This window comes from Plectrocnemia conspersa, unplaced genomic scaffold, assembly GCF_051122295.1.
Source record: "Plectrocnemia conspersa isolate PC_06_02 unplaced genomic scaffold, ASM5112229v1 ptg000005l, whole genome shotgun sequence".
Lineage (NCBI taxonomy): Eukaryota > Metazoa > Arthropoda > Insecta > Trichoptera > Polycentropodidae > Plectrocnemia > Plectrocnemia conspersa.
Window position 1 is genome coordinate 1351281 of NW_028277169.1, and position 13710 is coordinate 1364990.

The following is a 13710-nucleotide window of genomic DNA, read 5'->3' on the forward strand; positions in this document are numbered from 1 at the left end:
GTTAAATATTTTTCTCTTAATTTGGAAATGATCTTCTTATCATCTGGTACATACTCCGTAAGGACATCTCTCAACTCTTTCAATTTTTTCGCACAAATTTCTTGTCGAGCAATATTTCATTCTCAATTCCTAATAATACAATGAAGAAAGTAATAAAATTATTGTTCAAACGACTTGCCGAGACCACTTTTTTCACGATTGTTTACTTTTTCAAAGCTTATACCAAGTTAAGCAGGTAGAAATACTCGCTGGATTCTATAAACGGATGTACGCCTCCCACTCTTCGCGCTATATCTCAAAAACTGTTAATGATACAAAACAAATATTACAACCAAACTTGTAGAAAATTTTATGCTTTTCAAGTTTTGTAAAGCATCTAATGACGTGCGACGCATAAAATACGAGATATTTGCAAAAAAACATTTTTTTTTACCTTTGACCTTTTCTATCTTGATTAGCAGACACGATATTTTATGAGACTTTTCACCCTGTCCTTAGAACATCAAAACGAAGGTCTGTGCAAAATTTCAGCTTGTTATCTTTCATTCCGAGATTTAGCCTTAATTTCGCCTTATTTGACTGGACTACTAAGGTTTTTCAACAAATTCATCTCAGAAAAAATTGATTGTTGCAGCTTTAGATTTATTTATTGGCTTTGAAAATATTGTTTGTTGCGTAATTTGTCCAGATTTTAGTTTTTACAATTTATAAAATAATAGAAAACTCATGTTGTGTGTTTGTTAAATATCGTCCAAATTCTCTTTCTTAATTATTGTGACTGAAACGCTACATATCCAATGGTTGTATAGGTTTCAAGCACTTGGAGGTCATTCTAATGACGATTTTTAACAAACGAAAAGAAAAATATTACGTCTATAAAGTAAGGCCACACCCCGCATTTTACACAACAATTAGGTTAATCACCCTTAAGTATAAATGACAAAAAAATGTTTTGGAAGAACAACACTGCGCAAAAAATATTGTTATTTTACCACATGGTTACCGATCTCTGGAGAAACCGTTTAGACTGTTTTTCTTTTAAGGCATGAACACATTTTGTATGTGGCAAAAAAGCAATGCAATTGACGAACCAACATTATAAAAAATATGACACTTGGTAACAGAAGGTGAGACGCAGAAGAAACAGCAACAGAGACGAAATGACACAAGCTAGGAGACGCATCGACACGAGAGATATCAAAAGATCGTCCAGAGAGACATCTCTTAGCTGTTCCATCGAAATCACAGCCGACAATAATACAACCTGACACGCCAACGATGAATCTCCGAGTATTAAGACCTGTTATTTAGTATAATAATCTGCATTTCTCCATATATGTGATAATTAATATATGTTAAAAACTGTTACCAGCTTTTTAGCGGCTATTTAACTGCAAAGTCATACATCTTCGGCCTAAAAACCAATTTTAATATGTCGATATATTGTATCGCGATCGACTTAATGGCCAGGTTTTTTACTATAAACGATAAAATGTGATATACATTTATGTACATATTTTTTTACTTACATATGTAGTTGCTATAGACATTTTTATATAGTTTATGACTACGCGCGATGCATAGGTATTAGCATTAACAATCTAGGATTACACTTGATTATATATAAGCTTATATATATAATTAGTTCCATTGTATAAACCGAGCTTATACGAGTAATTCAATTAAAATTTACCATACAGTAGATTTTATTTACACAATATTTGTGGTAAAATAGTAAAATTTCAATTAAAATCAACAAATCATAATAAAAAATATGATATCAATGATAAAAAATGAAATATGGCAGTAGATATCATACAACAATATTATTACTTATAAAAGATGACCCAACTTGATGCAATATATTAATTATTAAAAATAATATAAATGAAATGGCCGCTTCTGGATCTTTCGCAGAAGCCGATTCGATGACTTTTTCGTACATTTTGGGCGGTATCTCAGCTATAACTTGCCGGATATTGGTTTTTATTCTTCAATGTTACGGGTTTGTCGGTGTAGACACGACTTTTAGCATAATCCCACAAAAAAATGAATGGTCTTGGCGTCCAGTTAACGTCACTAAAACGTTAAATAATGTGACCTGGAAACTTTTCACGCAAAAAATCTTACGTTGCACACGATGTATGGCAAGTTGCACAATTTTTTTTTTACACCACATATCTTCCAAATAAACTTCTTCGATTTCTTGCCAAAAATTATCGGTTATCATGCGCCTATAACGTTCACCATTGACTGTTACAGTCTGATCTTCATCGTTTACAAAAAAGTAAGACTTAATGACGCCGCCTGACCACCATGTCACCAAACAGTCACTTTTTGGACATGCAACGGTCTTTCATGAATTACATAAAGATTTTCCTTGCCACATATTCAGCTATTTTGTTTAATAGCATACCCAGAAAGATGGAAATGTGCCTCATCAAAGATGATTTTCTTTGAAAATCCAGCATCAATTTCCTACTGCTTTAACGCCTAATTTGCGTAAATTATTCGCTATCCTACTTCAGTTTTTGTATTATCTAAATTTTATATAGGTGTAAGTGCAAGACCAGATGCAAAATGTACTAAAAGAAGCCATAAGAAAAGCACAAAAGGTGCGAACGCTGACGAATCGGCAATTCTGTGTCTTTGGCTTCACTTTCACTTACAGTAGCAATATTCTAAAATGAACAGGCGCCATAATGATGCACAGACCTAAGCCTATCTTTAACGCTTCCAGTCTTTTTATCCGGGGCAGACGAGAGCGAACAATGAATCCGGGCCTCGTGACAAAAATGGCATTTTATATATTTTTTAACTTCGTAATATATTTTTTTGAATAAATAAAAATAGGTACGAGTTAGCCCTTTCTATGCTACAAATAAATTTAAAAATTAGTCACCGTTGCGAAATATTTTCTGAAATCATATTTTATGCCAAAATTTTAATTAGGCATTAAAAAATCTACTCATAATATTTATTTATTTTGCTGCATAAATCTAGTTGTCAAATAACCAATAATACGATCTATAAAACAATAGCGATTCATACTAAAATTATAATGCTTCAAATCAATTTAAAATATACTGTAAAAAAAACGTATTTAATAAAGCAATAAAAAAATAACAATACAAAAAATTAATATATATTTTATTATATATTATTTACCCTACCTTAATTAAAGTGGCTGGAGACATGCACTCGAGCGTATTGCTTATGAAGATGCCCCTTATATTTTTCTTTCAAAACGTTATCATATTCTCTTAGGGAGTCACAATATTGAAACACTTCAGCTCATTCACGCGCATGATGGAAGATAAAACATTGCCTAGCCCTAGGACCTAGGGTTTACAGATTGAAGTGATTGTCACGCGCGGTTTAGTAACGTGCTTAATGGGTTAACACAGAGGCATTATACATCGAAGTATATTTTATTAAATAATGTATTCAGTTCAAAGTATTTTTTATATCCCAGCAATTGAAGGCGTTTTACGAACGATAAAAAATAAAATTAGTACCGCTAATTTTTAACCATAATTATAAATAAGCAATTATATTTAAGATAATACCGCTAGTCGTTGTTCGTGCAAGGTCTTTAATAATTATCTTAGAGATTACATATAATATTATATATTATATAAAATATATATTTATTTAGTTAAATTAAATTAAGAGATGAAAAACAATACATTGTATTATTACAATACATAATACAAGTAAGATGTATAATATTACATAACAAAATTAAAATCATAAAATATTAAAATTAAATTATATAAGCCGGACCAGCTCCTCGTAGCTGACATTATACAGATCATTTTGCAATGTCAGCGTATTAAGGAACCAGATGGCTACAGTCATATGCGTCTTCTAAAAGAAACTTACTATTATTTTATTTTATTTTATAAATTTATTTAGCTTAGTATAGCTAATTTATAACTAAAAAAATAATTTATAACTAAAATAATAAAATCAAATGAACATGTAGTGTACATCATAGAAATTTAAAGGTTAAATATAGCTTACTTTGACATTTTACTCTGAATATTATATTAAAATATGTTATTCTGTGATCGACGACGAACGGTGGTACGCGACTAGTTAGGGACAGATCGATTACCAATCTACCAAGACGCTGTTTCGTTTATGCTCCCAGTCGATCCGCTCTTGTTACAATAATACAGAGCTCTTATATTATATATATATTAAAATATGTAAGGAACAGTTTATAATGAATCCCACAATCACGCTTAAAGTAAGTTTTTGACGTGTCGATAATATTATATTGGTATTATTTTTTCAGTGTTATGAGAGCTATTATTTAATTAAAATTAACTATATTAATATCAAACGACGACGATAGACAGTACGCGCAAGTTTAATCAACTATTAATTGTATTCTAAATAAATATATAAATTGCCTTGACTTAAATCATGTAACCCATATGATTGTATTTCAGAGGTGCTTCATCCTGCCGATTTGAACTCTTCAATGGAAACCCTCTCATATGATTCTTCCGTTGCATCGCCAGGGAGTTCCTCCGGTCGCCACTGCCAAAGGACGAAAAGGATGAGAACCAGCTTCAAACACCACCAGCTCAGGACTATGAAGTCTTACTTTGCCATTAACCAAAACCCGGACGCGAAAGACCTGAAGCAATTAGCGCAAAAGACTGGACTTTCCAAAAGGGTATTACAAGTAAGTGTGCTTTGAAATCATTTTATAACTAAACCGATAGATTTAAATTGTACAAAATTATTATTAATGCACGTTCATCGCTAAAGTAATTTTAACGAAGGAATTTATGTCAAAAGTGGTAAAAAAAAACCTGAGTCGCTTTGAACGTTTAAAAACATGATAAAACGTATCATTTCTCCCTAAAAATGTATAGAAGTGCTCAATTCGAGAGACGTCATTTGGGGGGGCAAATGGAGTAATTTGCCCACCCTTGAATTTAGCCGGAAAAAAGCATGTCTTTTAATCAAATACTGTGAATCTACATGAAATATAAATATTAAAAAAACTGAAATGACGTCACTGATTCTAAACCAAAAATTTTCGGATAATACATCAAAGAAAATGTATAATTGTAGTTTTTAACTATTCGAATATTGAATAAAAAATTAATGAAATATTCTAAAACATTTGCAATTTTTTTTTCGGTTTTTACCGATATTAATTTATTTAACCAATTAGTGCTAAAATTTAATTAATTATTTAATTGAAAAAATATTATTGGTTAGTAATAATTATTTTAATTAATCAATAATTACTTTTATAATCGTTAAACTTTTTTTAATTATGTAAAATATGCATAACACAACGCTGTGCAAATTAATGATTAGTGGGGGCGGCCAAAAAAATGCTTAATTATTTTGCACGCTTTTTGATCAAGGACGTTATTTCAACTTTATCAAATAATTAGAATTAAGATCAGTTGCGATTGAATTAATTCAGAAAGATTGATATAACTTTGGCGACGGGGGGTGACGGGTGGCAATTAGACACAGATTGAGCCGCTGCAGTAGTATTTTTATTGCCGATTGCGAAGTTTCATGTTTGTTTATAAAAATAACGGGGCGCGGGGCCGCAATCGTGCGAGCGCACCGGAAGTTACCAGTCGAAAGAATCCGTCACGCCAGTGTTACCAGACTGCCGCCAAGTTTTGGCCATAGAGAATTATAAATAAATATATATAAATATAAAGAGGCCCCTACAGAACATTTTAATTGTATATCTATACAGTAGCTAATAGTGTTTGAAACGAATTTGATATACATAAAGATCGGACCTGTATTGGCATTCATTTTGCTCGCATTTACATATAAATTATATTTTCGATCGAAATTAAATATTTGCGTCTTAAACAACAAATACAAAAACGTAAAACGAACTTTACAAAAATGTTTGATGCACATCTGTTTTTGAGATAAGCGTTTAACGTTAATAAAAGGCGGTCCTTTCCTACATTTTGTTTCGTTTAACGAACTAATTCTGCGAATTTAAGTCATAATAGAGACGGCCGATAAACATTTTATTCACAAATATTTTTCGAAGGTGTAAAAATATTATTTTTTGTTGAGAAGAGGCGTCTCATTGTCTCGCATTTCGAAACAAAATAAAGGCGCATCAAGACCGTAGATTTTAGAGCGGAACTAGTCACTTGGGTGTTGCTCAAACATACAAATTGTTTCATTCTAAGATTTTTTAATTTAATTCTATATATTATAAACGAATATTTGTAAAATTTTCGATTAATTATTATAATCTTTTTATAGTTGAAAATCGGACGAACAATTCGAATATTCGATTATGAACCCTATCTTGTATCTATTCCGTAAAATATGTCATTTCGATGAAATCATATAGGAACACATTCTCACTGGTATAATATAATATAAAACGCTCGTTACCGAGCGTTACCACTGCGACGTTGCCGACACAATTTCGTTGCTTTTGATGCAAATTTTAGACTTCTGAGAAGTGATAATTGTTTTTTCGCCCTCCTATTGACCAAAATTCGGTTTATATGTGCTTCCTTTATTCGATTCTCACTTATTGTAAGTTTTTATTGCTTTTGCCATGGATTCTAAACAGGGACGCCCCTTGGATTTGGCCAGAAAAAATATTTTAATTTATTGAAATATAAATATTAAAAAAACCGACTTTTGCCCCTTGTGATGATGTCCCTGCTCAAATCTGCAAACATTAGTGTCGAGTAAATTGGATAAGAATCACAGATTAATCCAGCCGAGCGTTGAATGTAGTTTACGATTACGTACGTAAGAAGATAAAAAAAGTATCTTTTAATAATAGTAATTAAAATTTAAACGTTTTATTCATTAAAATAAACATAGTAATTAGGATTTGCGATTTATTAAGAAGCGCTCCCTACTTTTGCGTTTAAAGAATGTGAAGAATAGAGAATAAGAAGCAATTAATTTTGGAAGGTAAGTAGAAACCGTGACGGCGCGTTTTCAACCGACCGCGACGAATGTTCAACTTGAACCCTTTTGTTATGTACAAATTGACCTGAAAACGTCAAAATATGATAATTGCACCAACACCTCTTGTTTATCGGCTCGCTTACGCCTACTTAGTTTTCTTTAAGCGCTAGTTAGCTCAACTGTGTCGACGACCAAAATTGGCTATAATATTTTTAGTATAAACATATAGTTCATGACTTTCTCCAGCATGCGATAGTCAGATTTACTAATATAAAACCCAACTGGCAGCAATTTTTTTATAATTAACAATTGTTAATTGGGCGGACATTGCCGTCAATACAAATTTAACGTCGGCTTGACGAATACACTTGTTCTGCGTGTCGCGAATTCGTATACAGGTCGTAGAAAAATTCCGCGCACAAGATTTTTTTTAAGATATGCTTCCTATTGAATTTGGCCAGAAAAATGCATAAAATCGAAAATGAAAAAAGCTATAAAATTCTGAAATGACATTTCTGATTCTAAACCAGAAATTCTTGGGTTATCTCTCTAGAAAATCTATAAAACAGTCCTGAATCTATCTAAAGCATATTGTCCAGCCTGTGATTTTCTTAATACGGTTGTGTAAATAAATCGTTATAAATGGTAAAATAAAATGTATTTATTTATTTCATTACATACCGATTTTATTTTAGAAAAATGTCTAAACTTGTGCGAGGATTTTCACTTTCTTCTTAATCAAAGGAATTAATTTATAATGTTTATAGATTTGTGAAGAATGAAAGTGAAAACATTTTTTTAATAAGTGCTGTGAAGTACCATAAATTTTTTAAACAATTTCGAGGATTGCTAAGAGGGTTGGGATTACGTTGAAGTGTCTGAAGTGAACAAAATATGTTTATTTTGAATTGTATAACCACAATTTTATATGTTTAATATAATTTTATTGTGTGGTGGAAGCATTTTAAATAGAAAAACTTCCACTTAAGATCTCGGAATCACTTTTGAGAGCAAGTGGAGGTTCTCTCTACACATACGCGACGTCTGTAATTATTCTTCCAAGATGCTCTGCTTTGTTATGAGGAACGCCTTTCACTATCCGCCAGTTGTTCGCGTATTTTTGAATCGGGATCTATAATTTGGAATCCCCGAATAATCAAATATTCCTTTTTAGTCGAAAAGATTAAAAAAATTAATTTATTCATAAGGTGTTCACTATTCTGATCAATGCCCTGTTTAACAGTTTTATATATTCAATCTGTTTCATCTTAGCGATGATGCGAATTGCGAAGAAACTAAGCCAATCGGATATTTTTTTTTTCTTAAAAAGGAATTATTTTAACATATGTTTTGACAGACATCGGCTTTATAATATGCAGAAATAAGCAATGAGAATATTGCTGTGATTAAATTTTATGTATGACTTTTGAGTGCACCGCAAATGATGAGAAGTTATTATTATTGTAAAATAATAAATATATCCTGCTCATCTGCTAGCGTGCACATTCTTCATCATAAATCATTAAGTGGTATATTTTCTGTCTTCTCTCTCGCTCTTCCTCGCGAAAATGAACTCGTTTTATGACTTCTTAGATTTTAACTGCAAGCCTGGTTTAAAACATATGAAACAATCACCATTCTATTGTTCAAGTCACGACAAAACTTTTAGTTCAACGACAAAAGCTTCACGCGACAAATAGTCCAACGACAAAACGTCCACAAACAAAATGGTTTTTTAATAAATCGATGAATAGAAAGGTGACGGAATTTTCCATGTTACTCTTTGAAAAATTACTATAGTCTATAGTCAATTACGAATATTTTTAAAAATACTCGTAATTATAAATGATAATATAATATATAAAAATAAAATTAATGTTACATATTTAGCTTTAGTTACTGTCAAGTAATGATTTTTTCATATTTTCGACCCTCGGCTTCGTGTCCTCCTGACTTGTCATATAAAAAGCAACAAACAATAAACAGTATTGAAAAATATTTTTTTATTTTCCGACTGCAGCTGTGGCGTAGCTGTTGTTAAAGCAAAACATCTGTATATTTTACGCTTTCAACGTAAAATCAGTTCCTTGTGAATCTTTGTGAGTAAAAGAGGTGTGTGAAAATTTCTGTGTTGTGTATTGTAGTGTACTGAATTTGATAATTAATATTAGGTGAGACAATTAAAAACTAATTTAAAAATGATTAACAAAATAATAACTAACGTACTGTGTATATTTCGGTCATTCACGTGACGCAGAAATGAAACATTAATAACCTTACTGATATTTTACAAACGGATAACGTTCCAATTAAAAATGTCAACTTTAAATATTGCGCAAAAAATACTGCATTGATATTAGATATTTCAAAAATGAATTTGATCATTATAAAAAGCATTGTAAAAACATCACCAATTCTGTTGAGATGTATTCAATTTTAATTTCAGTTTTTTCATCATTTTCGATAAACATCAATGATGTTTATCGAAAATGACGTTATTCAAACGTTAGATTATGAATGTTGTATTGATGCATTTGTGATGCATATGTGACACGACACTTAAGCTATATAGTTTATAATATATATAAATATAGTTTATAACCTTTTTTTCAATTTTTGGAATATTATTAATACATTTAATAAAAAAAACGGCCCGAGCAAACTACCCTGAAAAACTCCAGATGGAATTTTTTGCTGTAACGAATTTTTATTATTTAGGAAAACGGCTTAGCCTTATGAAATTGTGTGTATTGTTCTTTTAATAGATACTGTATAGGAAGGGTATATAACGTTTTTCTGGATTAATGTTGCTGAAGCGTCTGAATTATTATATTGTTTCAATATAACTCTTTATGTGCTAAAGTACCTTACGTAATATACAACCGTAATGTCAGCCATTGTTATTAAAAATCACAAAGGCACAAGTTGCTTGTGACATCCCTGGCGACGTTGAAAAGTAAACATTATGAATGCTATAGAGTGGTAATAATTTTAAACAATTCTCAATAGAAGGCTCTATATACCTAAAGTCTTGCATCGTTTCAAAGCATAAATGCGAGCTTTTGCGAGAGCTTCTTAGAAGTTCATGGAGCTTCGTAAATAGCGTTATTACTGTCGTTCTTTGAATGTCTTTTTGTGCGACTGGATAGAATGATGTCGCTTTTAAGAAAATCGTTTTTTCTTCCACCTCTATATTGAAGTTGTGTATAAGAGGTATTGGGTACTGTTCTATAGTAGCCGCAAGGACGCCATGCTCCATCTATTTTGAATCCATCTCATTTTTATCATCAGTTGGAATTCAACGTTTGACAGACGGAAGACATCGAAAGCAACTATGCTAAAGATACTTTTATGAGCTATAATGTGTTTCCTAAGGTACTAACATACGTAATGGGATAACAATCAATTACTAAAAAAAATTAAGCATTCCTGTACCCAATTCAGAAATCACATTCAGTGGAGCGCTATCTCTATTATCAATATTCATTGACAATATAAATGATTTGGACTACACTCCTATATTTTACATCACAAATCAAGAAACGAATATAAAATAAATATGATCATCATCATTCACTTACACAATATGGCGAAAGTTATCAGTAATTTTCAAGGTTTTGTAACCCTGAGGGGGAAGACTATGCAGGTGGAAACTGGTAATCATTTATTAGTTTATATTAAATATATAGTGACAAACTATGATGGGCGAGATTGCTTTTTCTGGGCGGTGGTGAAGAAGCTGGTGGAGGGATGATGTCCGTAGAATCCTCTGAAGTAAGTGGCAGAAGATTGATCCCTCTCCGCTGCAGTGCTCATATGGTGAAGTACATCTCAGAATGTAAACGTCCATGACCGTAAGTTGTCCGCGGGCGGGCAGTGTCTTCGAAGAAGAAGTACAGACAGACGTCGCATTTCGCATATTGCTCCATAGTTTGTCTGCACTTTTATATCACACTGTTTTAAAAATATATCACTAGCAAAAACAATTATCACTTCTCAGAAGGCAAAAATTCACGTCAAAAGCAATAAAATTGTGGATTTTTGACTTATGAAAAGTGATAACTGGTTTTTTCGCTCTCCTATTGGACAAAATTCAGCTTAGATGTGCTTCCTTTATTCGATTCTCACTTATGAGTCATAATATTGTTATATAAAGTCTTATTATGAACGCTAGATAACCGAGCCGACGGCACGATTTTATTGCTTTTGACGTGGATTTTTGACTTTAAGAGGTATCGCCGTACATGTACGTTGGTGTATCTTTCACTGTTTTGCGCCCAGATCAGTGGCGTAGCCAGGATTTTGCCAAGGGGGTGGGGCTTTGTCAAGAAAAAATGCAAGATAATTTTTGTAATTTATATTTAATTAATATATAATCACCGGCTGAGCTCCACCAAGGGGGGGTCCAGACAAAGGGTTAATGAAATGGAAAAAATAAAAACGTTTTGCTCCCCCCTTTTGGTTTTATTGCATTGCGATATTTTTTATAATTTAAGAAACAGAAATTAAAATGTATCTGGAAACAATGCATTAATTCTCAATTGAACATATTTTTAGAAAGACTAATTTATTTATAATTTCAACCTTTGTACTTTCAGGTTTGGTTCCAAAACGCCAGAGCAAAGTGGAGACGCAATATGCTAAGACAGGAGGTAGGACAGAACAACACTAACGGCTCCGGTTCGAGTACTTCATCAGTTTGTCCATCGGTGCCACCGTTACACCATCAAATCCAATCGCACCACAATTTGCCCTTTACAGATCTATATTGAGAGCAAATTTCATACGGGCTTGGATGGAATCACAATGAAGTGTTACCAGATTTTATATAATATAACATGTTGATGGTTAAAAGTTACAAAAGCTCGTTTTAAACCGTAGGTTTGATTTTAAGACAAAAAGACAAGAACTTAACACGCAAATTGATCTGTATTTTCATCATTTATATTATTTCTTTCTCTAATTGTTGATAATAAACAGAAACACGCGCGAACATGCTAACTATGTAATTGACACAATCTTGTCATAACTTCCTATGCCTAGTTTTCTATCAATACGTGTGAGTTGGTTTGAAATTATCACACAAAACTTAGCCTAGTATCCAAAAATCTCAGCTAACATGTTCTTACCTTTTACAGTACATATAATATATTAAGATATGTCAATATTCGTTGAAAATATTAAAAAAATTATAATATTTGATGTTTCCTTAGTAAATGCAAAAAAATATGCAATCAATATAAAATTTTAATAGTAATCTAGTAAAAAAATAATAATTGCTATTATGATATATACATTAGATTTCTGCAAATATGATATATGATATCATTTTGAGATTGGGGATTTCTTTGTAAAAACATTAAATTCAGACTGATACTCCTAAAACAAAGGCAAAATTAGTGTTTTTGCATCATTCTATTGACGATGAGAACAGAAGGAGGTGTATGCTCTTCTTGTTGTAAATACTACTTTAATTCTATAAAAGTGCTAAATTATGTACATATGTACATGGAACTTAGTATGAATAAAAGTGCTATAGCAGAAATGCACATATAAAATTAATCAGTTCCTAAAAATTAAATAATAACATTCCATTGATTAGGTTATATACAATTATATATTTAAAACTCTATATAATCAATACTGATTATATGAATTTGTTCAGTATTTCTCCTATAACACTAAAGTAATAATGAATTATATCAATATTTGTAAATATATTTATACAACTTTTAAAAATCGTGTACAATAATAAAACTATGATTTTTGTCCAATGACAAGGATTTATTATAATCTTTATGTTTCAATTACTAGTTATTAAAAGAGCACATGCATATTTTTATTAAATTTTGGCTCATCAATCCAATATGTCTTCGCTTCCTCCGATAATTTCTCCCAGCTCTTCCGGTCTTGCACCAAGATTCTCCAGATTCTTTCTTTACCAGACATCAATTGCCTTTTACAAATAAAAGACTACTTATATGTTTATTAAAAGTAAATACAGTTTCAAATTCAAGATTATACTTTGAGTTAGTTGAACCTGATTTGAATTAACATGTGCCTAAAAAATCTGAATATTTGTTAAGTTTGAATTTCTTTATAAGTTTGTCAAAAACTATTAGTATACTTAATTGTTAAGTATATAAATGATACAATAATTCTCTTCATGACAAAATTGAATACTCAAGATAAGATACATTATGCGATTTTTAAGATATTTTTAGGCCCAGTTGTCATGAATCTGTGTGATATTTATTTTTAGTTCAATATTAGATGTCTTACTATTATTACCATTAGAACATAATCAGTCTGCTATATCATAACATTATATATATTAAAAAACGATTTAAGTTAAGACTGAAAGAACAGTAGTTGTGTAAATAAAATATTATATATTATAAAGCTTGTATTATATCATTTGCTAATATTAATAATTAAGAATTTTAATATTTATTACTCTAATTATACATATATAATAAAGTTAAAAAACAATGCATGTTTCAAATACCCAGGTAAAAAAAATAAAATAAAATAATAATTTGAGCAAATGTTCAATAAAATAAATTTCTGTACAACTGTAGAAAAAAACGTTATAAAATATTAGATATAAAAACATTATAAATTTGGTTGAATACTTCACTAGTTAAAAGTAAAAAAACATTATTTATTTTGTACAGTAACTTTTATTTATTTATTTAACAATATAATATATAATGTACTGTAAATTATATGTATATGCATAATAAATATAAATAAAATAAT

General features: G+C 30.8%; 1 protein-coding gene across 1 annotated transcript in view; it reads left to right on the forward strand.

Annotated features, from left to right (window-relative positions):
* LOC148234627 (LIM/homeobox protein Lhx9-like) overlaps nucleotides 1–12741 on the forward strand; it is a 36068-nt gene extending 23327 nt beyond the window's left edge. Inside the window, exons 5-6 of the mRNA XM_088185660.1 lie at nucleotides 4461–4699; nucleotides 11547–12741. Coding sequence (XP_088041786.1) covers nucleotides 4461–4699; nucleotides 11547–11720 — 413 coding nt within the window. The 3' untranslated portion in view covers nucleotides 11721–12741. The remainder of the gene's footprint in view (nucleotides 1–4460; nucleotides 4700–11546) is intronic.
* Nucleotides 12742–13710: the final 969 nt, after the last annotated feature.